Below are 27,619 nucleotides of genomic sequence, written 5' to 3' on the forward strand. Positions count from 1 at the left end.
CCCTTTTTCTCTCATACTTGAAGATAGCACAAACAGTTTTATACTGAAGAGGCTGTGGACTGCACAAAACAAACTTTCCCATGGTTTTCAAATGAGCACTGCTAAGTCTTATTTTTAGTTTTGGGCCATTTTAAGGGAGCCTCTGTACATTGTTTTTGTTCCCTCCATTTAGAAAACTCCCTGTATCTTTTATTTTCTTTTTAACATATGCTCTGAAGTGGGCTATAATTTGTGTGTTTAGAATCATTTACAGAAGTGGTAAACCCATGTGATAAGTACAGAGCCACATTTGAGGCTCAGTGCCGGTACACTCTAGTACTCCTGTAGCTGTGGAGGTAAAATGAATGGGTTAAAGAATGGCACTGTAGTTTCCACCAAGCTGGGTACCATGTGTCTTAGCTGTGGTTTATGTTAATATTGCAGGTGAAAGTGCAGCATGGCAGAGGTAGTGGCTTGCAAAAACCACCCAGACAGTCACTGTGTACCAGCATGATAAAAGAAACTGTCTGGAAATGTGAGTTTAGCTTGAAGACTGACTAATGTTATGTAATAAGAGTAATCAGAGGTTGAAAGTCAAAAGGCCAAATGCAGTTCACTTGATTCGAACTCTGGTGCTTCTTTTCCATTAGTCTGAATTGTTTGGGCCGGTTAGAATACAGCAAGTGAACTGGGATATGGACCAATACAAGCGGTCTGAGAGTGTCTGAGCGAGGTAATCGTTTTCCAACCAATATACAGTGTGTTATGGATTGCAAGCAGCATTTTTTTTTTGGTAAATGCAAGCTGCTAAACAGACCCATGAGGCACAAGCTGAGGCAAAAACATAGCTGTAACCCTGTAGAAATGCAAGGTATTCTGGATATTTGGACCAGCGAATAAGAAGAGAAAATAAATTCTGGATGCAGTGCACAAATTAAATCGTTTATTTAGCATCGGTTCTGTGCTCTTCATGCTCTGCTGATTTTTGTGATTTTTAGTCACACTTGGCAAAGGTTTGTTTACCATTTTCCATTACCATATCTGAGCAATGAAAGAGTTTATGAGTTCATTTTCAGCCAAACCAAAACAAAAAACAAGATTCACTTTTGCCTTGATTTAGACTCGTCCAACAGACTTGGTGTGAAAGCAGCATTAAACCATTTTCAAATTAAAATCAAACCATGGTGTCAAACTAAATTAAACCTGCCTTTTGTGGGTTGCTTGTGCCTTTTGGTACTTTAGAGAAAATAAATGACTACAGGTTTAATATTAAAGAAATTAACTTTGTTGGGATCATAAGAGACAATTAGACAAATAGTTAGAAATTGTATTGTATCGTAAAGACATTTAAAAAACAGTACATCAATCTGGGTTTAAGAAAACCTTCCTGAGACAGCAGAAGGAAGACAACTTTGATGAGGTGCAGGGGAACCTGGAAATGGTTTTATGCTGCCTTTTCTAGTTTAGGCCACACCCACTTTGACTTTAAATATGAATACAGATAAAGGTGTAGATATAGATAATGTTTTATACCCCTACAAGACATACAACTAAGAGAGAAAGAGCATTAACAGATGCATCCCATAATAGTCTTTCCGTAATAGGAAACCAGCACTTTAATACATTTAGAATATACTACTAGCACAAATTATATTTATATATAGAAAAAATAGGGCATTTTTAGTATGAGTATCTAGTAAAAATCCTGAAATGAGCATGTTGGAATATAAATATTAATATTGGAAAACAATAGTAAGAGGAGAAGTAGAAGGTAAGAAACACATAGAGAGTGACCAGCCTGTATAAAAGAGGAGTTTATGGGAAGTTGGCAGTGTGGAGTGTTCATGCAGTGTGAGAAAAGGGTGTGGAAGACCCTCGGCACCACAGTCATCAAGCACATGACCTCACACCTCATTGCAGCCAGACTGTTCCTCAGGCCCTTACCACAGAGTTGAAGACTGACTGCCAGACTTGTTTCAGAGGAACAAAGCCTCAAAATTTGGCTTACCGGCAAATCCACACTGTGTTTTGTTGCTGGTTGGAGAGTATGTTATGCAGCTCTTCTCATGAGTCTTTCCAAATGCAATCCCTTATGTGTTAGAATAAGGGTTTCACTGCAGGAAATAATTTGGCTAATGACCATAGGTTTGTAAAAAACTGATGTATAGATTCATATACCTTTTTGCATGTTAATTTTTAAACAGGTTTTTATTGGCGATATAAAGGGTGCTGTTGCCAGCTCACAACTGGACTATTTCACCTTACACCTAGTAGTCCCAGAATATGCTCTAGAGTCACTGTGACCCTGACCAGGATGAAGCACTTATTGCAATTAATTTCACAAACTGCATTACGCTTTAGTGCCGTTCAGTGAGCTATCAATTTGTGGAATTTCTGTGGTTTTAACAAAAATATTAGCCAACAAACTCATGTATCTGTGATTCATTTCTTCCTGACAGCTGCCTAGTTTGGGGCTGAGATTTACAGTAACTCGAGAAGTTCATTATGAAGTGATTACTACTGCGCACACTACATTTAGGATTACTACATTTAGTGTTTCATACTATTAGAGCTGCAGTCCTAGTGTTTTCCCAGATATTATATTTCTCAGACACTGAGACAGACAGGCAGAGTCTCTTATGGAGCTAAGATTTGATGATTCACATTACATCAGTGACCACTCAGACAGCGGGTGCCTCAGGTTTTGACTGAAGTGAAGCTGTTGTGAATTTCCTTAAAATCCGAGTCACAGCGGTTCATCTGTTATGTTCCATTCCTGGACGCAGTTCACATCTTTGATATGTATTCCACTTCACCCTCCTCTCACTTCCCATCTCTTCAGGTTCAACAGTAGTTTAAAGAACCACAGTTACCCAATATGAAAACAGAAGTGTAGGTCATAACTATTACTTTCTCGGCTCTGTTTGGCGCTGTAAAATCATTTGCCTCCGGATGCTTGTTCTGTTGAACAGGCAGGGCTGTCTTACACAGGAATAACTCTAATGCAACTTTAAGTAGGCTGAGTTGCATCGGCTGATGACATCATGGATCCAAGGGGTTGTAACTAGCCATAAATGAACACTTTGCTCGGGGCCAACTCCTCCGCTGAAGTCTGGGCTGCACTTCTGTATATGGTGCTGCTGTAGCTCCAGTCAGACGTTCTCCGTTTTTCTTTCATTGACTAATGGTGAAGCTATGTGGCCTTGTCTAAATATTTAGCCAGGTTGTTTATGATGCTCCTACACACAGAACCCAGCCCAAGTCTGTTTGCCTGTCTGTGTAGAGGAGACCTCCAGTGTATCAGGCTTAATGTGCGTATATGCACACACTCACAAAACATATATCGTCTGTACAACAATGTCACAAAAAATAACTTGCAGTTTTTTGAAGGTTTTACATTGAAAATGAGCCTTTGAATGTTTGAATGTAATGAGCGAACCATTATATCTTAATTTTCATAAAAAGCAGAGGGAGAGAGAGTTTTTTTAATTTTTTTATTTACTCAAACATCTGTAGAGTAGTGATTGGTAATCCTCTGTTGGTGTACCTACCACCTTTCTGTTTACAGCTGGAAAGGCTGACCTTTATGGTTTCTCATGAAGGGCAATGAAATGAAGCAGTGCCATGCCAAGGCGCTGGCATGGGGAATCACCTGCAGGCTTTTTCCACAGTTTGCCTCTTAGCGGCTTGCTTCAATCACTTGACCATGTTTCTCACACTCTTTTCTTTTCTTATGGTTTTCAGGCTCCCAGCAACGACATCCCACTAAAACATGTAGAAACAATGGTAAGCACTTTTTAAAGTAATATTGTTATTTGCAAAAGCGTATTAGTAAAATATTACACTTTGTATAATATTACATATTATTATATTACATAGTGTATATATAGTGTATTTTTATGTTGTAAGTGTTTTATTTCCTGTTGTAAATTATTGTACTTGATTCCTATGAAGTAAATATTGCTCTAAATATTATTGGTTTAAAGCATATAAATATTTAGCTCTAACACTGAATCTGTTGCTATGTAGTTGCTATGCTATAAACCTCACTAGTCTAAAAGTCATGCAGAAATAAACCACAAATTATTGGTTACATTAGCTAAAGTCAGCCTCACAAATGATGGACGAAGGCTGGTTTGGACAAGGCCAGTTAAAACACCTCCCGTGTTTAAAGCAGGCAGAGGGAAAAGCTCCAGTATTAACATCGTGCCATAACTGGGGCATGTGAACACTTTGCCAGCAAAAAAATAGCCCTCATGACTGCCTCCCTTCTGCTTGCTCTGGCCCCTAATACGCAGCTTAAAAACACTTGTGCTTGCCTGACCACAAGTGCAGATGAATAACCATTCAGACTTGACATTAATCTAAATGAACTACAGACATTATGAAGTAGAATTGCATATGTGAGTGTAGTTTCAGTCTATGGCATATGTGTATGAGTGCTACTGTCTTTACATTGACAGTCATGGCTGTCACTGTGTGACAGATGTTAACAGCTGCTCTGGAGATGAAGATATATAGTACACATTTATAGCCTGTTTTTTTGTGTGTGTGTGTGTGTGAATGTTGGTCAAAACAAACAATGTTGTTGGATAATTTCCACCTGTAGCATGTTTATCTACGCTTAAACTCTAGTAATAAAAAAATGTTAAAATGTCGACCAAAATGTTTTTGTCTACATTTGAAATGTACCAACTCTGAAGAAGGCTTAAACTCTGTGTATCATTTCATGTCTTACATATCCTTGAAAAGCTATTTTTTTATATCTATATTTCAAGTAATATGTCATTTTAATATACATATATATACATATATTTCCTCCATAAACCTTATAAATCACACTAACTAGAGTGAAAACACATTCTCTATCAAATTCTTTTTTAATGTTTAAAATGAAAAGTTTCTAGATGATCTTCATTCATAAAAAATTACACATTTATTCATACCCTTATAAGAAGGTTTTACAAAGAAATTTCCCATAATGTTTTTATAATAATAATAATAATAATAATAATAATAATAATAATAATATTAATAATAATAACAACAACAACAATAATAATAATAATAATAATAGTAATAATTTTTTTTCCAACAATTTTCTCTCAAATTCTAACAATGTTATCAATCTGGCAGGGTGAAGGCTATCACATACTTTCTCCAAGACACATGAATCCAGTCAACAGCTACCCATGCTTTATCTACACACTTGTAGGAAAGCATTATCTGGCCGACTTTATCACACATGTGCTTTAGACACCCATGATGGGCTGTGATTGATAGGGGAGAGACAGTACACCAACCCTCCCATTTAGAGATCATAGAGAATTTTGCTCTTTTGGACCCCCAGGGAACAGATAGCTGTGTCATCACTGCGATCTCTGGACAAGGGCGAAACACTGTGCCCCATGGATTTTAACCAGAATCAACAAGTTCAAAAAACCCAACAAAATCTAAAACGAAATTTTTTCCCTTCACAGCATCTTCACAGTAAAATAAATACAACATCAAACTGGCAAATTTACCAGCTTTAACTTTCTAAAGTGGTTCTTGTTGGACCCTTTGCCAGAAAGAAAACCTTCTGCTCTAAACAAATAATATTTAAGTAGTGATCAACCAACAGACCAAATAATTTGAATGGTCGATTTATATGATATTCCATGTGGTGCATGGCCAGTGACCTGAGTACTTTGAGTAAATATACTGCCAATATTTTGTTACTTTGTGCCTTTTGAGGCAACCCTTCAGAGAGCTGTGATAACCACATCTGCTATCGGGATGTGAGTGAAGTGGTTATAACTGTTCTATAAATTGTGGGGCAGGCAGTTATAGCTGCTCTAGGGAATCTAAGACAGGTGATCAATGCCATTATAGTGACTTTTGGACACCCATCACAGCCTCTATAGGCACTGGGATACACACAGTCATGAACATTCTTGATCTCTATAGAGAATGTGATGGAGGTGCCTGTACCGTGTATGAATCCTCTGCCATTGATCATTAGTACTTCACATAAGGCCAACTGCTGTGCTGTGCAACAGTTCAACTGAAGGATATGCAGTAAATACTCTTAAGACCTCTTATCCTTTCGAATATAGCCTACACACAAGTGGATGGATTTACAGCTTTGCATCTGTGTTTTATTTTCGCTGCTTGGGTGTATGCGGCTTTGTGTGTTTCTGTGGGAAATGATAGTTAAGTGCTTTGCAAGACAGGCTTCCCATCATACCCTTCTCTTGGAGCATTACATGCTAGTATAGGTTTTGACTTATTCTCTGGTTTGGGACTGGTTTGGAGTAAGTAAGGAAGGAAGTATCACATTACAAATTGGGCGTTATAGCCTCTGGCCATAAGGCAGTCTATGTTTTGGAGAAGAAAAATAACTGTACATAGTTATGCCTGGATTGAGCTGTGAAACATTTTCATTGAGGAATAATCTTCTTCATAGTTAATTTGACCTGAGCAGTGTTATCTGTGTACAGTGTATATGCAAATGTGTTTTTCTTTGACGTATGCATTTCCTGTGTCATTAGATAATTGTATTAGATATGATCTGTTTTCCTTGCTTAACATCCTGTGGGTTTAATAAAGAGAAACTGCCCTCTTGATGACCTTCCATACCCATTTTTCAAACAGTATAGCACACACGTCTCTGAATGAGATCTTATACAGGAAGCAGATCACTAGGATTTAGCCAAGGAACATGGTGCACAGCATGCCAGTGGTTTAACCCTGTTTCTCAGATTGATTTCTTCAGATTATTTCAGGTTTATTACCCCAAAACTTGCTCCAGTATTCCAAATCCAAAACCTAGGCTTTGTTGGATGTTGTTGTGGATCAAAAGTTTTGGATCTCAAGGTTGTTATTCATCATATTCCGTTATTCTTGGCAAGGTAGAGTTTGCCAGATCAGGGTATAGGCTTGAATTTGGCCTGGAAAGGGTAGAGCATATGGCTGGTATTAAAAGATATCTAGGCTTGATAGTGCCCTTAGTGAGTGGAATTAAACCTGCAACTGGGATATTTGATCAGTTGTACACCAAATGCTGCTCTAGGCTCTGTCATGGACATTACAGTGTGGTTCTTCTGACGTGTTCTACTCACGATAGCCTGCATATTTTTACTTGGATTATTAAGGACTTAAGATCATATGACTTAATCACAGGATCTCCTTTGCCAGTTTGTGGTTTGAGGTCTTCTGATCGCTGTGACTCAGAGTGACTCACTTGGACTGTTTTGATTATGCTGAGAAGTTTTACATTCTCAGATAAAGCAAGATTTTTATATATAGATAGTACCCATTTTGTTAAAGCAAACACAGGAAAAAGGAAATTGGTTTAAATTGCATTCATGATTTCTTACTTTCCATCTTCACGTTAAGTTTTTAGATTTTTGTATTTTTTAAAATTTTTTTGTAATGCACTGAACTAAGCACCATTTTTTTTCGTAAGATTTGGAAACTCGAAGCACAACTTAGTGCACAGACTTATTCATCATAGAAAGATGGTTAAAGTTGAAAAGTCTGCAATCTTTTCCTTTGACACATCTTGAAGGGTGTTCCCCAGTCAGCTGCTTAGTGCCTGACCCACACGGGGTAGAGAGGAGAACCGAACCAAGCTCACATGGGTGGCAACCGAAAACACACATCCTAGGAAAGAGGGAGGAGAGAACGAGGTAGGGGCCGAAAGGAGGGGTTGGACGAAGAGATACCACACAAGTGAAAGAGGGAGGAGGTCGGAAAAGGCGGGAGGTAGAGAGCGAGAGATTGAACGAGAACGAGCAAAGGAAGGAGTGAAAACAAGTGAAAGGGAGAAGGGGGAGTAAAAGAAAGAAGGAAAGAAGGCGAGTTGTGGTCTACTGTAGCTCTTGGCTAACCATGTGGCATCCTGCAAGAGGCACCGACCCAAAATAGAGTTTTTTTTTTCCGCTCGGGGACGGCAAAGCTTGCTGTAGGAGAGGAAAATGCAGAACGAGAGAAAGCACTCTTTCCCAGCCATGAACCCCAGCGGTTCTTTACGGAGGCGCCTCAACTCAATACGTAGTGCCTGGCGCTGGAGCACGGGCTACCTGATGAAGGTAGGACCACATATGCTCATCTTGGTCCACTTTTACAAGCTTTAGACCAAAAGCTTTAGAGCTTTTTTGTCTCTTTTACGCTATTCTCATTCTCCAACCCCCCAGTTCTATATTTGATAGTTAATTTGTCAGACGTGCTCGTAAGCAGCGTGTCCAGCTGGTTTTGATCAAGATCGCCTGGGACCCCCTTCACCACCCCCACCCGCTTTTGGCTGCTCTTCTGGGGCTCGTAATTGTGGGTTGATTAAGGGAGGGGTGGGTGTTTTTTTTTTTTTTTGAGCCTGGCGCTATGTGGCTCTGAGTGTACAGGCCTCCACTTCATCCTTGAAGAAAGTTTTTTTTGTTAGGAAAGGAAGTATGATTGGGGTGGGGGCGTGTTTGATTTTGATCTGATGTGTTTTAATGTCCCGCCTTGGACTTGAGTGATCTTGGCGATCACTCACTGTGTAATTATATGTTTTGCTAGAGTTTATGTGTTGCTTTGGGGTTTCTGCTTATTAGCCCGATGGTTCATGCTGTTGTTTCTTGCCACAAAGAACCAATATCTATTGAAATGTCAAACGTGTTAACTATGTCTAGAAATGACTTGGAAGTAATAGGCACTTAATCATATATTAAACATAGACAATTATATATCATATGTTTGGCAGACTTTCAAACCTCTTCACATTTTGACATTTTAACACTTTCTATTATATATAGTTCAAAAATTATTTTTTGGATTTTTCAGAACTCAAATATGTTTCTCCTTTGCATATATCTCCCCCGACTGCAGCTCGGGAGCACTGTGGACATTTTGACATCCGGTGTTTACAAACCGAACTGATTAGACGTATGTCCGTTTTGCTATGCCACATAAATATATATTTAATATTAAGCTAGCAGGATTTTAAGCATGTTTGGTCAGACTGAGTGTTTCCACCACCACTTTAGATTCTTAAAGGTAAGATAACATATTCCCATAACACCATACATATAATAAACAATGTTCTGAAAACGCAGCACAAATATGTAACTGCTGCTCCAAACAAGCCTAAATTACTTCCAGGATACTTTACTGGAAGGACTCATCAGCGACATATTGATAGAATGCAAAGATACCCAGTAGCATAAGAAGTAACAGTAGAATATGATGCTAAAAACAGCCAAACACAATATTAGGACACTTCACGTGGTGTTTTGTGATCATAATCAAAGCCTTCTATTATTAGAGCCATATCCAGCCTGTGTGTACTTTCAAGAATAGTCCTACGTGCTGTATATAATTATGCTGTTGGATTCTTGGTTTTTCTTTGTAAGCATTGTTCCTATTTGGTCTCCTTGGTCATACTCTACCATGTCATTTAAAATGCTGAATGAAGGCAACTGTACTTTCAAAGACACACCTCCATATGAAAAGTTTTTCCACTTCTCCTATTTTAGACAAGTGGCTCGTGAGACACCTTCGATCCACAGCGCAATGCTTTCTTCTCGGTCAGGATTCCACAGGCATGTCATTCCCTTTTTAGTGGATGAGTAGATTTTGTAGGCTTTAGAACGAAGCACATATGTAACTGCTCAAACGGAGCTGCTAAGTTTGGCTCTCTGTAATCTACTGTAGTGTATAGATATATGGTGGGATGTCATGTAAATAGCTTTCAAAGTAGAAGAAGGAACGTTGAACAAATGGCATTTGTGGCCACTAATGAAATGTAGCTATGATTTGGATGAAGGAAAGATGATGGATCGTGGCTAAATATGGCTGTGTGAAAGCTAGGCCCCTTCTGTATGGGAAATGTCCGGCTGCCACTTTTCATTAGTACTGGAGGAAAGAATTTTAGAATAATCATGCACTATACCTGACCCAAACACTACCTCAAGATGTGCTTGTGCTTCAAGTCACATCTGAGCAGCACAAGCACTGTATGTGTAGACTTAGTTTAACCCCAGTCACAGTGTTATTCCTAGAGGTAAACATGTTCTAATGGAAAGGTTTTAAAAAAAAAAAAAATGTTTCAAGATATTCCTGGTCAAGTTTATGTTTTATGCAAGAGCATGAAAGAGAGGATGAGTCTGAATGTCCATCAGACTTCTTTGTTCACACTATGCTGAATAATTACCACAACAAGCTTTGTAAATAATTTTTGTAGACTGCCAACAATTTGTTCTCTTGAATTTGTCCCTCATAATACATTAAACTGTCAACTATTTCACTTTTAATATTTGGTTTCTTTTGTGGTCTTAGGGCTCAACTAAATCTTCCAAGAGCATGGAGTCACGCCGGAGACCGTCCAGGTAACAGCAGATCAGCTGTCCATGCATGTCATCACTCTGTTAAAGACTGTATGAAACACTCTTCTTGTTGGCTCCTCTGGCTATTCATAGTGCCAATTAAATGAAAGCTGATCATTTGATTGTGCATGCTTTGCATGTTGGTGACGTACTCAGGATTATGTTAACAATGCCTCAAACATTCTGTCACAGCTGAAGGCCAGACTTGTTGGTCTACATCCCAGTATCACAGGATTATACAGTTACTGCATTCCCTTGCACCAGCTGAGTGTAAGAATTGTGGAACGTAAATGGCTATTGATTTTATGCACTAGTAAAAAAAAAATTTACATTGGCAGCAAGAAACGATTTCGACGGGGCCTTAATTGCACATTGAAAATAAATAAAACTACTCCGCGTTGTGCCATGTTGATTTCTTCGCATGCTGGAATGCAGATTGTTTAACAATGCATATAAACAAGAGTGATTACTCTTCATTAACAGGGAGCAAATTTCAAAAAAATGTCAAATGTAAATATTTACATGGTGTTTTGAAATATATACCACATAATATCATAGTCTTTCAATGCAGATTAAGTTTGCAGGCCAAGTCCAAGTAGCAGAACAGAGCAAGCTAACATTAGTGCAAAATATAAATACAGATAGATAAATGAATCAACTCACTGATTGTAAAACACAATTCTGTTTTGGATTTTGTTCATTTTTTCTACAGTTAACAGAAACTGAGTTAAAGTAAATATATTACACTGAAAAAGACAGACATTAACCATGAAAAAATCCCCAAACTCAAAAACGTTCTTCATCAAATCATTGTCTTTTTATCATTATCTTCAGCTCCCTAGTTTGAAGTAAACCTGTGCCTGCTGAAGCCACAGATTCTGTTTTCCAGTTTCCAGTGTGGTTTTCTGCTATGTTAGCACATCCACCTCAAGGTTCATCATGTTATGCATGCTGAGATGCTTTTCTGCTCACCACAGTTGTAAAAAGTTATTTGAGGTACCATGAGTTACCAGTTAGTCTTTGTGTTAACTCAAACTGGCCAGGCCATTCCTCTTTGACCTCTATCTTTAACAAGGCATTTCTGTCCACAGAACTGCCACTCACTGGACATACTTCACATCATTCTTTATAAACACAGTAGTAGACATGTTCCTAATTCAGTAGACAGTGGTGCATGTACTTTAATTCATTTTATTTTAGCCTGTTTGTGTTTCTAATTGATTGGTATGTCACCCCGTTTTTGGTCTACGATCACTCTATGCACTACTAGTCACGATTTACCTTAATTGTCTGTGGTGTTCTACTCTTATTCTGTTTTGAACTAACTAACGACTCTTTACCCTAACTTACGAACAAACTTACATTCAGAAAATTGTGACCAAAATCCTGTAACATGATATAACCATTTTAGACTATACAAGGTATTTTGGCTTGGTTCAGCTTGCTTGAGGAGGATGACATTTTTGGGACACATAATATGGAAAAATGTACAAAAAACCTTTAGACATTGAAGCGACCTGGCCCTGTTCCTGTCCCTGAATTTACGTATGTTATATGTAAACAACTCAAATTTAACATTGCTGCCAAGTCCCTAAAATATGAAACACTTTGATCTATGCATTTGGCTGCTTTGCAACTTTCGTTCTTTCTTTGTGAAGGATGAAAAGAGATACTGTGATCTTTATTTTCCTCCTCTGAGGATCATCATTCTTCGTTAGTTCTCAGTGCGGTATGGCAAAGCCCTTTTTTCGGCCACTTAGCCTCAATGAGAAAAGCATATTGCAGCCCATTTGAATCTACACTGGCAGCAAAACCTCATGATGCACAAAAAGAAACAGAACAAAGGTGCTTTTTTAATCTTTCTGTATTCAGGCACATCAGCATGTCCGCTTTGGAGATGATGGTTATATCTTGTTATCATTAACTGAATAACAGCTGTTGGCCAGTAGAGACCCACCCCTACTCATGTGCAGTTCACTTTGTCCACGTGCTCTGAATCTTTCCACTGATTTACTTCAACTGAATTTTACTTGTATAGCATTTAACAATAGAGGTTAACACAAAGCAGCTTTACAGAAGTCTGGATTTCATGAGAAATGAGACAGTGGCAAGGAAGCTCTCCCTGATACGACATGAGGAAGAAACCCTGAGAGGAAGCAGACTTACAAGGGTCATCCTCTTCTTGGAGACAGGATAATGGGATTATAAATCATTACAGTATGCAGGTGCAGACAAGAACAGGCGAACAGTATTGAGTGTGTTGAGCTGATGTTCAACACAAGAAGTAGATAAAGAGTCCAGGAATTCAGGCTTTAAGTCTTTAGGATTATAGCATGATGTTTCATGATGTTGTACAAAATATCATTAGCTTGTTCTGTTTCATAAAAACTGTAAAGTACTGTAGTGTGTAATCTTGGGCACCATCTATTTTGTTGTGGTTTGCTGGAGTCGCAGCATCAGTGTCAGTGATGTCAATAGGATTAATAAATGTTTGAGTCAGTGGGGAGTAGGAGGTCACTGAACAAACTACTCTCCATCATGGACAATACATCACTTCTTCATGACAGACTACAAAGACAGCAGAGCTAATTTTTTAACAGGCTCATTTAGGTCTTATTCACTGTAATTCACCTGTTTTATTTTTCCTTTTTTTTCTTTTATTTATTTATTTATTTATTTATTTATTTATTTGTTTGTTTGTTTGTTTGTTTGTTAATTATTATTATTATTATTATTATTATTATTATTATTATTATTATTATTATTATTATTGTAAGTATCTTTAATAGTCAGTGGTTTCTTTGTAGATCTGTATTAATTAATTTTTTTTATTTTTAGAGTCCTTCTTTAACATTTTGCCTTACATGATTAAAAAAGTATCTATCTATCTATCTATCTATCTATCTATCTATCTATCTATCTATCTATCTATCTATCTATCTATCTATCTATCTATCTATCTATCTATCATTTCTGTGTGAAATCAGAAAATATTATCCCCATAGTCAAAAGGACATGGTTTCATACGTTTCACATGCACAATGTTTATTGTAATCTGAACAGAAATTGTAGATGAATATGAGGTCAGGATGTGTTTCATTTCTGAATCATTATCAGCCTAGCTATTCTTCATAAACAGTTTACAGATGTAACATGAAGAATGACATGATGGGACCTGTTGCTATCATGATATGACTCTTGAGTAGCATGAAACAAGAAGCTTGAAAAAATGTAATTTAAAAGTTTACAGTAAATAGTTTTTGCGTATATTGTAGCATAATTCTACAATATACGCAAAAACTATTTACTGTAAACTTTTAAATATATATATATATATATATATATATATATATATATATATATATATATATATATATATATATATGCTACAAAGCCAGTGTATTTATAAGTAAGTTTAAGTAGTTTTCACTTATTTTGGAAGTGCACCTATTATTTCACTATTATTCACTATTTTAGCTTTATAGACCGCCTTGTTATAGCCTTATTAGACGTTATGTCAGCGTAGTTTGAAGAGCAAGGCTAGATTAAAATATTTGTTTGCTAGTCTTCACATCAAACAAACGATTTCAAACAGATTTGTTTCTCCGATGTACAGTAATTGATTTAGTTGTGTGTTTTTCACAAGCACAGCATCTATTTTACACGTGATCACATATTACACACCAAGTCTGAAAATTGCAAGTAAAATACCTGTGTTTATTTTAAGGATGAATTCCACAATCTGATATAAAGCAAACTCCGCCAGCCTTGAATGATGCTGTTTTTAGTATTTCTTTGAAAAATGCTTAACAAAATTGTTGCAGATCCGTTCCGAAGCTTCTACAACACTGTTTGTTGTAGAAATGTTAAAGCACGTGCTTTGTGCTTGCGTCTGTTTTAAACACACGTAATTTAATCAGCGTTGAAATGCAATTGGCCTTGGAGAGATATACGCAGGTAATTGGTGCTGGTAGGCAAAATAAAGCTATCGAGAAAGCTCCTGATGGGAAACAGATTTTCCCGGGCACGACATTTCTCCGGGAGGACACCCAAACCTCTGTATGATCTGCATGTTGTGCGTAGAGGCAGTAGGGCGCTTTACAGTGCCACAGATTGGGTTGGATTATCAAACATCCCTCTGTTCCTACAGATCAGAGCTGCTGTGGGTTCGTACTTGCACCACACATCTAATATATTCCCGTGTGTTTGCATAGAGAGAATGTGGTTAGTGATTGGGGGCAAGATTGTGGTTATATCTTCAAACCCAGCTCATTCCTTGCAAGTGACCAAATTGTTTTGCTTGGTCTGCTCAGCCGCACACATGGAATGCGGCACATTTTCATATCTTGCTTGTTTATCTCCACCATCAGTCTTTTGCCACTGTGGGTTTTTTTCTTCGCTTCAAACCAAACTGAAAGGCAGATATGATTTTGTTCTGTGCCATGCTGCTTTTTTAAAATAAAAAAAATAAAAAGCATAATGTGGTGATGTCATGCCATGCAGCCTGATGGGATTAACGAGACTCCACTTGATTTTAATGGGTGTATTGGTGAAAAATTTGCAGCAAGAGAAACATCTCTTCAGAACATAGAAAGAAGCTCTGAGGTTTTGGAGCATGACACACAAACTGAATAACTGAATAACCCGAACTTCTCCATATATGGTTATGTAAGCATGGGTTATGTAAGGCATTGCTGTGAATATGCAGTCGTGATCGGATTTCAGGTTTTAAAGCATGTTTGCTCTTTTTCCCTAATTTATCCACTGTTTGTCTCTCCATGCTGTGTTTGACCTTCTCCCCTTCTCTCTTGTGTCCTCCGTCCAGCCGGAGCGTGAGTCTGATCCAGGCGATGGAGGAGAACTATGAGGTGGACCTGGTGTACATCACAGAGAGGATCATATCTGTGTCTTTTCCAAGCAGTGTTGAGGAACAGAGCTACAGTGCCAACCTCAAAGAAGTGGCCAGCATGCTGCGCTCCAAACACGGTGACAACTACTTGGTGAGGAACGCTCTCTCAGACACACATAGCACCGTAGCAGTGTACATTACTGTTAAGTTTGAGGGTTTTTTCACTTTCATAAATACAGTGTTTACTCGGTTTGAATCGAACCCTGGTGTGTTTTCCTCCTTGGTGAGGTTAGTTTGGGTGAAAACACAGTAATCACACTCGGGTGTGGACTAAAACAACTGGACAAATTGCAGTAAGAAAGTGAGTCGATTCTGACTTGAATCAACATGGAATTTGTTCGTACATGTTAGCTGCTTACAGTATACAGAACTATAAAGCCAAAAAATTCTATGTATTCTGGACATTTGTGCTGAGAAAATAAAATAAAATGAAATGTTTTGAACTACTTATTTCTATAGTTAGTACTAATAATTTATTTAGAGCTCTTTCTTCTCCATGCTTGGATGTTTTTTATTATGTCGGCATGCACTTGGTATTTTATTTAGGTTTGTTTACGTAAATAAAATACCTAAAGAAAATGATACCTAAATAAAATTGGCTCACAATCCTGATATGCAACAGATCTACCTATTTCCTGTATTATAGATGTCAGTTTACATTTTTTCCAGTCTATAAATTAATCTAAAGATCCCTAAAAGGGATCTCATTAAGCATAGATACATAGCTTTAACAGGAACGATGGGGTTAGTTAGAGGGAAGGTGAAAGCTTCTCAGTGTTTTCATTGCAATACACCACAAAAAAAATTACAGACTGCTCCTTTAATATGTATCATTGTATTTATTTTCTTTCTTTCAGCTCTTCAACCTGAGTGAAAAACGATATGATATCTCCAAACTGCACCCCAAAGTAAACTTTCAGTCTGTTTTCTATATATTTGGAAACCTCTATGTGTGTGTTCTCTTTGGCACACTTGCTCATGCTCCTGTGTGTGTTTCAGGTGCTGGATTTTGGCTGGCCTGATCATCATGCTCCAGCTTTGGATAAGATCTGCAGCATATGTAAAGCCATGGACACGTGGATGAGTGCTGACAGCCATAATGTTGTGGTTCTGCACAACAAGGTAAACTCACTTCTGATGTAAATATCTTCAAATGAAATGGTTACAACATTCATAGCAACTGTTTTGGAGATATTTTAAGTTTTTCTAAGTATCTAAATCTATGCTTGTAGGAAGCAGAGTGTGGTCAGCAGATGGCGTTGTCATGCTGCTCTCTTGTTTCACACACATTTCTGAACATTTGCACTAACAGGAGTAGAGAGACACTTTAACTGGATGCAGCCATCCAGTAGCTTTGTATTCCCCAAACTGTTTGTGCTGCATTTGAGAAGTCTTCTAAGGGATGTAATGAAAGAGGAAATATCCCTAGTGTTCCCTAAAGTTTTAAAAACCCTTGGTTGACCTTCCAGGCTGAATGAAATTTCTCTTACTGTTTTCCCAAAGAGATTCTTTTATTACACTGTTCGTCACAAGTGATAAATGATGTGAAGACGATGAAACAGTGAACTGAGGTGGGCAAATCTCACATGCTTGTTTGGGAGGTTGTGATACAGTGTAGTAAAAGGGTAATGAAGTAAAATTTGTGTTCCTTGTTTACTTGTGTACAAGGATGAGTGGATAAGTGACTAACCTGGTGGAATAGTGACAACAGTTAATTAGTTTATTAGTTTAACAATTAGTTTATCTCTATAAATAAGAACATATGAAGTGGTTATGTTTTGTAGAATAGTGCCACTTTGTACTAACACCAATGCTATGGAACAAATGGGACCCTAGATTTGAGCTTGATGTGAAAGAATAAATATGCACTTCTCTGTCCTGTCATTTTTTTTTAATATTTCTGTTCATCATTAATTTTAAGCCTTTAACATTCCACTTCACTAATAAGACCAAAGAAAGTAAATGACATAAAAATCTGTGCTAGACTGTGAAAACTCAAAACTCATAGCTAGCTTCAGGTGAATAATTAACACAAGTACATGTGATTGCCTCCACTGGAGCCAGAATCTGTGTTTAGAAAACCAGAGTACCAGTTTTTTCCCCACATTATTATCGCTTCTGCTACAGTATTTTTCCAGTGTACTGTTTAATCTGTTGAAATACTTTTCTGGGTCTGCATCTGGATGGTGGTCCTCCAATTGACAGCCTCTGGTCTAGTGTCCACTGACATCACTAACAGCAGCAATGGGGAGATGAGTGCTAGAAAAAACAAGCGTATCTACTAAAACCAGTGATCCGCCTCCTTCCTGCCAGTGTGAGAAATGTCAGCATGCTCTTCACTTCCAGTGCAGTAAAGCAGAGATTCAGTCTACCTAAAGCCACACCAGCAATGGTTCTCTACAGGTTTGCTTCAGACCGAATCAGTGAAACAGAGATTTGGTATTGGTACCAACCCAGAGTTTTTACAGGAAAACATAAAGTTAGTGTTGCTATGGTAACCTGTGTTGCTTTGTCTGGCTGTGGAAACTCGAGCAGATGATGACTAACTGGTGGAACTATGCAGTAACTGAGAAAGTTGTTGCGGCCGACAGGCTGCCCGGATACACGTTCATACACAATTTCAAAATAAATCCCTAATACAGATGCTCAAATTCAACTCACAAGATCATAAGCATTTTTTTTTCTTTCCTGGTTGAGTGAGCCAGAACATATTCACCTACAAGCTGTTCACTGAACTTTAATGTGATGCAATCATAGGTAATAATTACATTCCATGGTTTAGCTTGTATTATCTCTTAATCTGTGCTTCTTTCTCTTGATGTCTGCAGGGGAACCGTGGGAGAACTGGGGTAGTTGTGGCTGCATATATGCATTACAGCAACATTTCAGCAAGGTAAAACCACCACACTGTGAGATTCTTATTAAATTAAATGTGCATTTGAGTCCTGATTGATGAAACATCATAATCTTGAATCACAGAACATCATCCAGACAGATCAGATGATCGGAGGCTGCTAACATTAATTTGAGTTGATATAAGGTTTAAATTCCTCCAGGATACATTTTACTCTTTTTAAAAAAAAAAAAAACACTGGCACAATGCTTGAGTTGGCTGTGCTTGCAACCACAGAAGAACCTCACAGTTTTTCTAGTCATTATTCAGCAGGTATAGTAATGTTAAATTACTCATAGACCTCGCAAGTGTTCAGCAGACATTCATTTAATTAAGAAATGTAAATTCTTATGGAGACTAAAATTCTTGTGCATTTGATGTAATAGAGACTGAACATGTGTTTATTTTGGCCTGCAGTGCGGACCAGGCTCTGGACAGGTTTGCCATGAAGAGGTTTTATGAAGATAAAGTACTTCCTGTGGGCCAACCTTCCCAGAAAAGGTCAGTTTCACCCCTTTTCCTGCATGCTGTCTACATACCAATACTCCCCTTATACTCATATAGAATGTGTCAGCTGTGTCCATTTGATGGACACTATTGTTTGCATCATGGTTTTTGGTTCCGAGACAATATTTAAATGAAACCTTAAAGGGCTTCTTTTTTCACACTGACTTTTTATGTACATCTAACGTATACTAATTACTACATGTATGGCTTTGCTTCATGTTCCTGAAACTAAGCGCCTATGAACAACAATAATTATAATCAATAAAGTTTTACTACAGGAGTATAATCACAATTCTAGACTTTTATAGTAAGAATATGGGATGTAAGATGATCATCAACAATGTCTGTCCAGACGTGAAGGAATTTATGATGTCCTTAACAATTCTGGTCCTAATTTGTTGGTTGATGATTCCCATGAGACATTAGCAGTTTCACCATCTCACCAAATTCACTTTTGGCTCCTTAAAACAAATAAACAAATAAAAAAAAGAGAGATTATTTTCTTGTCCATTGTTTTCCAGTGATTTTCTTTGTATTTAATTATCAATATGCCCGTAAAGATAGTAAAAGATTTAAAAGTTTAAAGACAGTGAGAGCACACTGGTCACATGATCATGTTCTTTCATGGACAGCCATTACCATAACAGGAATTTCCTGCATTTGGTAGTGACCAGTAGCTCTGGACTGTAAAAACCAATACAAGCAGCATTACAACTTTTAAAAAGAGCTCTTCAGTAGCTTACATAGATGCCTTTCTAATCTATAAAAAGAGGCCACAGAAGCATTTTAGCCGACATTGGAGCTGTATTTCTGCCACAGAGCCCATTATCTTTCAGTCAATCACTTTGAAAGTCCCCAATTTATAGAGTTTATTTATTTAATTCATGACATTTTTGGAAACTGAATTACCATCCAACATGATGAGAAAAGAAGCATAAGCACCAACAAAAACCTCAAAAATTCACTGAACATCAAATAAAAATTAGTACGCAAGTTATTCAGGGTGGATTTCAGCCTATCAGCTGATTCTGTTCTTTCAGGCTTTCATCTCTCCGATTCTCCAAATTAATCTGGTAGAAAATGTCACAAATTAGTTATAGTTTAGTAAGGCACCCTGTTGGTGAAGCTGGACATTGTCCACAAAAAGCACAGATCAGCACACTAAAATTCTCATAACTAAATGCCAATGAAGCACAGAAGCACACATGGCTTTTGCTTTTCACGCATTTTTTACATTTATTTGATACAATTCCCTGGATATAGCCCATACCATACTGAAATGAAACGTTCTTCCAGAGGTGAAGTAATATCTTAAAGGGTTTTTAATGCAGGCACATTTGAGATCTGGGATCTCTGTGCTGTTATTTCCCGACAGGGCCTGTAATTAGCCACAAGTGGTTGTCCACCAGTCTGCAGTTATTATGGGAGGCATGTGTAATGCGTGATGTGCCAAGCACCAGTGTCTTAAACACACACACACACACACGCACACACACACACACTTCCCTGCATGAGGCACTGTTACTCAGGATGTCATGTGTTTTACAGCAAATATAGCCACACACATATGCACATCCCCACACGGTGGTTCTACGGCCTAAAAGATCATGAGCTCATGAGTCCCAGAATTAATATTCTACCCTTGATGTGCCCCTGAGAAAAGCCTTTAAATGGCAACTGGTCAATGAAACTCTATAGCGGCTGATCCTACACCCTGACTCATATATTCTCCAACTTTGGGATATGTGAAAAAGCCAATTTTATCCTTGAGGATAAAAAAAAAAGATTTAAACATTAATTGAGATAAGTGAATATTTGGCAATGAACCTGGCATTGCCATTAGCAGATCAGATCTTTCAGTTATTCACACTCCAGACTCCATTAAATCTGCTTTTTTTGAAAGAGCAGTAATGGATTCACGTTGATGGAAAAGCAGCTCCATGAGTAGTAGGAGATCTGCTGATGTCGCTGCTTTGCGTGGGAAAACAGAGTTCCTCGCAATGCGGTCACTGTTTTTCCCTGAGGAAGAGGCCTCGGTGCTAAAGTAGGGGAAAAAATCTTCTTCCTGTTTATGAATAACTGAAGTGCCCAGAGCCTCTTCTAGGAGTTTTTTTTTTTTTTTTTTTTAAAGCAGGGCGTTCCTGAACTCCACTTATCTGAAACTATCACAGTGGACCTCTAGTACCCTGACCTGAAATCCATTTGTTAGCCACTAAATATATGCATTATTACATTATATTACAGGTGACCACATAGCTGATCGAGATAAAGTCAGTGCTAACTGAAAGGGTTTTTTGTTTTGTTTGATTGTTCCTGATTATCTTGATGTCACAGTTTCCACTTTCGTATTATATTCTTTTGGATTTCAATGCCATTTGCTCCAGTTTGTTTTGGGGTTTTGTTGTAATTCTCACTCCACCACTGTCCTGTCATTGGTTTGTTCCCAGAATGTGTTCACCTGTTCTGTGTTTTATACTGATTAATTTGTTTATTAATGTATACTCTCTTGTCAATTCGTCGACTTATTGCCAAGTCTTATTGGTCGCAATTGGTTACTTTAAGTCCAAACGCTTGTTTCCTTAGTTCTTTTGCTCTCAGTTTCACAGCTTTTGACTCCAGTTCCTCAATCCTGTTTATTAGATTGTCTTGTATTAAGCCTCCAGCCCGCATTCTGACCTTTTCTATGGACTATTATTCTGTTATGATTCTTGTTTTTCCTGAAATGACATTAAACACTACTTTCTGCCACACTCTCTACACACTGCATGGTACACTGAAATGAACTGACATTGAGCTGTTATTCTTGGTAAAGGTATTGTCAGCTTCGGCTAGTTGAATTGAAACTTAGAACCCAAACAAATTTCACCCTTTCTCCTTTAATTGAGCTTATTCCTCTTGGTTCCCACCAAAATCAGGCGCTCAATCTACTGCTAACTAGTTGCCCGTTCTAGAAATTCTACATTTTTAAAATGTCTCTTAAATATTTCCTTATTCATGTACTGTTCTCGGATTGAAATTCAAATCAAATTTGTTAGAAAGGATTACAGTAGCTGTACAGGTCTGTAGTGGTGAAGCAGAAGCTCAGTTTTCCTTTAGAGTTCTCAGTTTGCCAGTGAATTATCTGTTGCAAGTACAGATGCTGGAAAACAGGCTCTCCTGTAGGGTTGTTGGGTTTAGTATCTGAAAGATTGACAGTTTGGCAGAGCCTTGCAGTATCAAATCAGCAGCCAGTTCAGGTGGCTTGGGCACCTCACAAGGATGCATATTTGTCAGCTGTTTAGAGCTTTATCATGCAGGAGGGAGACTCTGGGGAAGACCCAAGACCCTCTGGAGAGATACTTTCTCAGAGTCTTGGGAATGTCTGGGGATTTTCCAGGAGGATATAGAATTTATCAAGTAGAGAGAAATCTGGGATGAACTTCTTTGCACAATTTTAAAAAATGGAAAAAAAATTATTAAATGTACTGTGCTTGGTATAAAATATCTTTTCATCTGAGTCATCCTGCTAATATGTAAAAACACAGCTATTGTAATCCAGTAGCTCTTGTTCCACTGCCTTAAGACTTCCATGATCTCAAGAATTTACTACTTTATTCCATAAGTTTAATACCTGTGTTGTACGTGTTGCTGTGTGTATTTCAGATATGTGCAGTATTTCAGTGGACTGCTCTCCGGCCATATTAAGATCAACAACAAGCCTCTGTTCCTGCATCACGTCATTATGCATGGCATCCCCAACTTTGAGTCTAAAGGAGGTGAGTCTTGTCTGTGTTAATGCATGATCTGAGCTGAGAACTGAGAACATGGGCTGAGAACTGAAAAGACCACACAGGACTGAGTTAGCCATCTTCTTTTATAATGCCCTGCCTTTGCCAAGCATAAGAAGCCTGATTTTACTTTAAAGTAATGGGTAGTAGGTAGTAGCCATGTGGATAGACCACCCCTTCTTGATGCTATTTACTCTTTCACTATTTACACTAAGGCCTTGTTCTCTCTCTCTCTCTCTCTCTCTCCTTTCCTCCTCCTCATTTTTTTCTTTTTTCTTTCTTTCTGTGTCTTGTGACATTTAGGCTGCCGGCCTTTCCTCAAGATCTACCAGGCCATGCAGCCAGTCTACACATCAGGGATCTAGTAAGAACCGGCTTTTGTTTTTAATACCTTCACACACAGACACACACAAACACACACACACACACACACACACACACACTAGTCACAAGATATTCTGTGCTTCCAGGATCCTCCCGTTTTTTTTTTAGAAAGATAGTAAATTTTACACACATGTACAGATAATACATCTACTTCCTAGTGCCTTGGGAGTGCCGTAGTATGTCTATGCAGATAGAAGATGCACTTTTCTGTAAATTACACAGATCTGTGCATAAGCCCCTAGAGTCAACCAAAAAGAGGAGGACTGGATCAGAGGGATTATGCTCCAGTTTGGAATCAGATGAGAGAGTGGCATTTTGCCTGTAGGGCATGTGAGATTTTTGCAGCCACAAGACTCATTACAGCCTTATGGGATTAAATGGAAATAACAAAATCCTGTGATTTAGTGTCCTGAGAGTTGCTTGGTTTCAAGAGCAGGTTTTTGAAGTGGCATTTCACTTGCAAAATTCAAGAGCCCTGCGTAAATCACGTGAACATCCCATGTGTATATGGACATTGAGGTGTTTTGTCTGTTACCATGCTAATCTCTCACTGACAACCATATTTAGAGTTGGATAATTGCACATCTGCATTCAGACCTCACAATTATTTAGGAAACTTAAAGTAAAAATCCACCCAGAAGTACTTGATCTCCCATGGTGTCCAAGATTTGTTTGGTACTGAAATTCCGAGGTGACTTTTGTAAAACTTAAACTTCACTGACGTGTTTGATCCAGTTTCCTGTGTTACCCATAACACCTAAGTGCTGATAAAGGCACCAGTGGATGTTAGTATTTGCTTACAGAGAATGATACAGCAATGTTTTAGCCCTTTAATCTGTCCAGGTCTCTCACTTCCCCTATAGTACTCTCTGCTTAAATAGGTCAGCCTCATCCTTAATGCTAATATCACCATCATGTCTGTTACCTTATAGATAAGTATCTGTCGTGTCTGAACACTTGGCGTTGAACTTTTGCTCTTTGTCTCATTAATATAACTTAGAACCTGATTAATATCCATTTTGAGTTTATTGATTTTTCCCCATACTAAACCCTTGTTTATAGTAACTGCATCACTTAGCTCCAGAATCACAAATATTTCAGTATAAACATATTTAATGTGTTTCATTAGTGGAGTGGAGCTCAGACTTTAGGAAATTATTATACCACATTTTTCTAGCTTTATTTTTTTTCAGCTTAAAGGCAGTGCTTGCTTTTAAGGGGCTGAAAAAATCCTGGCAAACAGAAAGGCATGAACCACAGAGGCAATTTCAATACCAGACCCAAATATAGAAATCTTTTTTTCAAACATAAATGCCTAACAACTATGAATAGTGTCTATTATCTGGATACTTGTCGGTGATAAACCCAGATATACAAGAGGCTAGGATTACTGTATTCCAGTCAGCAATCACACACACGTCTCATTTGCATCTTCGCAGCGTCATCTCCAATTTATACAGTGTTGACAGCAATACCAACACACACTCACACAGCCTCTAGTTTCCCAGAATCCTCTGCTATCATGTCATACCAGTCTCTGGAAATATTACAAACATACCTTGGATCTCACTGATTATATCTACTAAGTACTAATAGAACTTATTTCTATTTATTTATTTATTTATTTATCTGTAATTCACAGTAATGTCCAAGGCGACAGTCAAACGAGCATCTGCATAACTATTGAACCTGGTTTGCTGCTGAAAGGAGACATTCTGGTAAGTGAATCTTGATTCTTTGTAGACTTTTTAGATTTGTTGGACTGTATCCTTATTTGGCCTTGTTTTTTTATGACATTGTATTACTTGATTCAATTTTTTTTTACTATAGTTATATGTCATTTTGTTCTATTCAGTTTTATAATCATTGTATAGTTCATATTTTCAGAAAAGGTCATATCTGAAACATGGCCATTATCTATCTATCTATCTATCTATCTATCTATCTATCTATCTATCTATCTATCTATCTATCTATCTATCTATCTATCTATCTATCTATCTATCTATCTATCTATCTATCTATCTATTTGCATTTCTACTTTTACAGGGCTTCCTTTAAATCAGTCAGATTCAATCTGATTCTATTTAGCAATATTCAACGATAGACATTGTGAGAAAACCGCTACAGATAAATGCAGATTTGTTTCAGTAAAAAGCAAGCCAGAGGTGACATTAACAAGGAAAAACTACCTGAGATGACAGATTACCATTTTAGGAACACTGTAGGAGAAAGGCGATACAGTCTGCAAAAATGCCAGCTCAGATTTATTTCAACCTCAACCTTTTTGGAAAATTTGCCAGAGAGCTGGGTAATTTGTCTATCTAAGTATTGCATTTAATTAGCACTGAAGTTTTGCTTTCAGAGCAGCATCTTAAAGATGAGCTCATCTTTAACTGTCCTTAGAAAAAAAAATAAATAAATAAATAAATGAAGGTGACTTAAATAGAGCTCTAAGCTGAATAGCTGAATGTGTGCCAGGGAATTTACATACTGGTATTAACATTAAGGATGCTGTAAATCAATATGAACTATATCATAATTGAACCTGATGACTATGGAATAAAAAGTGGAGCTAATAAATTAACTATCCACTTACTGGACACTTTAAAATACTAGAACACTTAAATGAAATCAATTAATATTTTTGAACACTCCATGACTGTATTTAGTAAAAATGTGAGAATTAAAAAAAGTACTACATTGGATTAGACAGCATAGTTTTAAAACTTTTGACTTCTCTGCCTTTATAATTGTTTTTGCCTTCTTCAGCCTTAAGGCATTGAACTAGGGTTTTATTTATTTATTTTTTCTGAATGCTGATTTTAGTGATGTGGTACTCTAAGCAAGTCTTTAGACCACAAATCAGTCATAATCTGTGTGAAATGAGTGTTGTCTTGGTCTCAGCCTATGAAGACACTATGAAATAATTTCTGTGAGCAAGTACTTTATCTTGTTCTAATGTTATCGTTAAAGTGCAAAATGTAAATGTTTATTTCTGTATTTGGAATTATATAGTGCCTATAAATTTTAAGTGACTATGTTTCAAAATATTTTTAAAAAAAAAAGCACAAGTATGCAGCTATATTTGGTCACAAAATGTTGTCTGAGAAGTTCCAGAGAAATTTCATGTTAGGTTAGAAAGCTACTACAATCGGCAATTGAACATTAGCTTCTAGTCTCAGTCTTAGTCTAGTATTCACTTAGTAGTCACTTTGAGTCTGCTGGTCTTGGTCTTGATTTGGTCTTGGCTAAGGTGGCCTTGAACCAGAATTACTACTTTGCCACCATATTAAAGAAAGCAATAAGGCTTTATAGATAACAACCCATGCTTCTGGTTGCAATCCACACATAAAAAATATATTTTAGAAGAAAACTGTAGCTAAGAAAACTTTAAATAATAGAAAATGGCTAAAATTTCACCATCTGATGAGCCCACAACTCATTTATTATGTCCATCTTTGCCTTCTATATATACATCTGTAATGCTGCTAGTCTCATAGAGTACAGATCTCTCTGCATTATATGCAGTAAAATAACTTTAGAATACGCAATCCCTATGATAGCTTGGAATATATGAATGTAGCGACTCAAAGCCACAAGATGGTTGGCTTCCTTTCCCACCTTCCTCCATTCTTTCTTGTTTATTTTGCTTCTGTTTCTATGAGAAGAAAACTTGTGTGTTTCATATCTGTCAGCCCCAAGCAAAATAGTTTAATTGCAGCTATCCTAGGCAACAGGATACAGTTACTACAGTGGCCTGTGAGGACATTTTTATTTCCTCATCTGAGGTTTGGACAGTCATTCTTATATACTACATCAGATACAGACATGTGCTGTATATCTGGAATTCTTTTTTCATGGGAAGATTGACAAGTCCTGGTCAATCTGGAACCATAATCTAATCTGAGATGGGTAATAGGGCCTGCTTGTGAAGGATGTAAGCACTGGAATGTTTCTTGGAGTTGGATATACCATACTGCTGTTCTGGCCACAGCTTCATTTGTGCACATTGTTTCAGTAAATCACAGAGCTGGATATGGTTCATAGTACCTGTGAATGTTAGGGCCCTGTAAAATGTGTAGAGCAGCCGGTGCCAGGCCACAAACTGCATTTCCTGCACTGCTTTTAGCTTTTCAAGCCTCCTAAGTGGATGGAAATGGACTGTAAAATAAGGCTTAATAGCTTTGAAGGACTGCATATTTATAGATTTGTATATGACGTGTGAGAGACACAGACAGAGAACTGCTATGAAATGCAGGCAAATGTGCATTTCCAAACATGTTATTTTTTCTTCATTTTTAAATGTTTTTGTATTCCTGAAGGACAAAGGCTGTGTGTCTGATGTAATAGTTTACATTAGTGTTATCTGTTTTCCTGTGCAGCTCAAATGTTATCACAAGCGCTTCCGTGGCCCTTCCAGAGACGTCATTTTCAGAGTGCAGTTTCATACTTGTGCTGTCCATGACCTAGGTCTGGTCTTTGGCAAGGATGAGCTGGACGAGACATTTAAAGGTAAAATGTCCTCTCTTATGTTTTAAATACTTACTAAAAGTGCCATTCCTGTGAATCCTGTATTCATAATCATAAATGCATTCATACCACATTATTGTTGAATTCTCAATTCTTGTTTTATTATTTATTATAGCCTCCATAATTGAGTGAGATATAGATATTACAGATATTATGTATACTATAAATGAGACACTAGTGCAGTTTACTCTGAAAACTACTCCTTATTAACCCTCACTAAGCATTTTACAAGATATTTTAATATACTTTCACAGTCAATACTTTTTTGTTATTTTTTTTTCTATTTATAAAATCAGAAATA

The 27,619-nt window shown here is 37.5% G+C and overlaps 1 protein-coding gene across 13 annotated transcripts in view; it reads left to right on the forward strand.

Moving 5' to 3' along the window:
* Window positions 1-27,619, forward strand: part of tns1b (tensin 1b) — a 233,015-nt gene that overhangs the window by 164,176 nt on the left and 41,220 nt on the right. For 12 of the 13 annotated variants that reach the window (XM_058391898.1, XM_058391893.1, XM_058391897.1 and 9 more), the window contains 11 exons: window positions 3,724-3,765; window positions 10,279-10,328; window positions 15,151-15,325; window positions 16,092-16,142; window positions 16,234-16,356; window positions 18,063-18,127; window positions 18,545-18,628; window positions 22,277-22,389; window positions 22,705-22,765; window positions 24,428-24,503; window positions 27,171-27,300. In XM_058391898.1, the coding sequence (XP_058247881.1) occupies window positions 3,724-3,765; window positions 10,279-10,328; window positions 15,151-15,325; window positions 16,092-16,142; window positions 16,234-16,356; window positions 18,063-18,127; window positions 18,545-18,628; window positions 22,277-22,389; window positions 22,705-22,765; window positions 24,428-24,503; window positions 27,171-27,300 (970 nt within the window). Of the gene's footprint in view, window positions 1-3,723; window positions 3,766-7,770; window positions 8,055-10,278; window positions 10,329-15,150; window positions 15,326-16,091; window positions 16,143-16,233; window positions 16,357-18,062; window positions 18,128-18,544; window positions 18,629-22,276; window positions 22,390-22,704; window positions 22,766-24,427; window positions 24,504-27,170; window positions 27,301-27,619 lie in introns of those variants that run through there. The other variant, XM_058391903.1, reaches the window with a different exon arrangement.

Source organism: Hemibagrus wyckioides, linkage group LG06, assembly GCF_019097595.1.
Source record: "Hemibagrus wyckioides isolate EC202008001 linkage group LG06, SWU_Hwy_1.0, whole genome shotgun sequence".
In the NCBI taxonomy this organism is placed as follows: Eukaryota; Metazoa; Chordata; class Actinopteri; order Siluriformes; family Bagridae; genus Hemibagrus; species Hemibagrus wyckioides.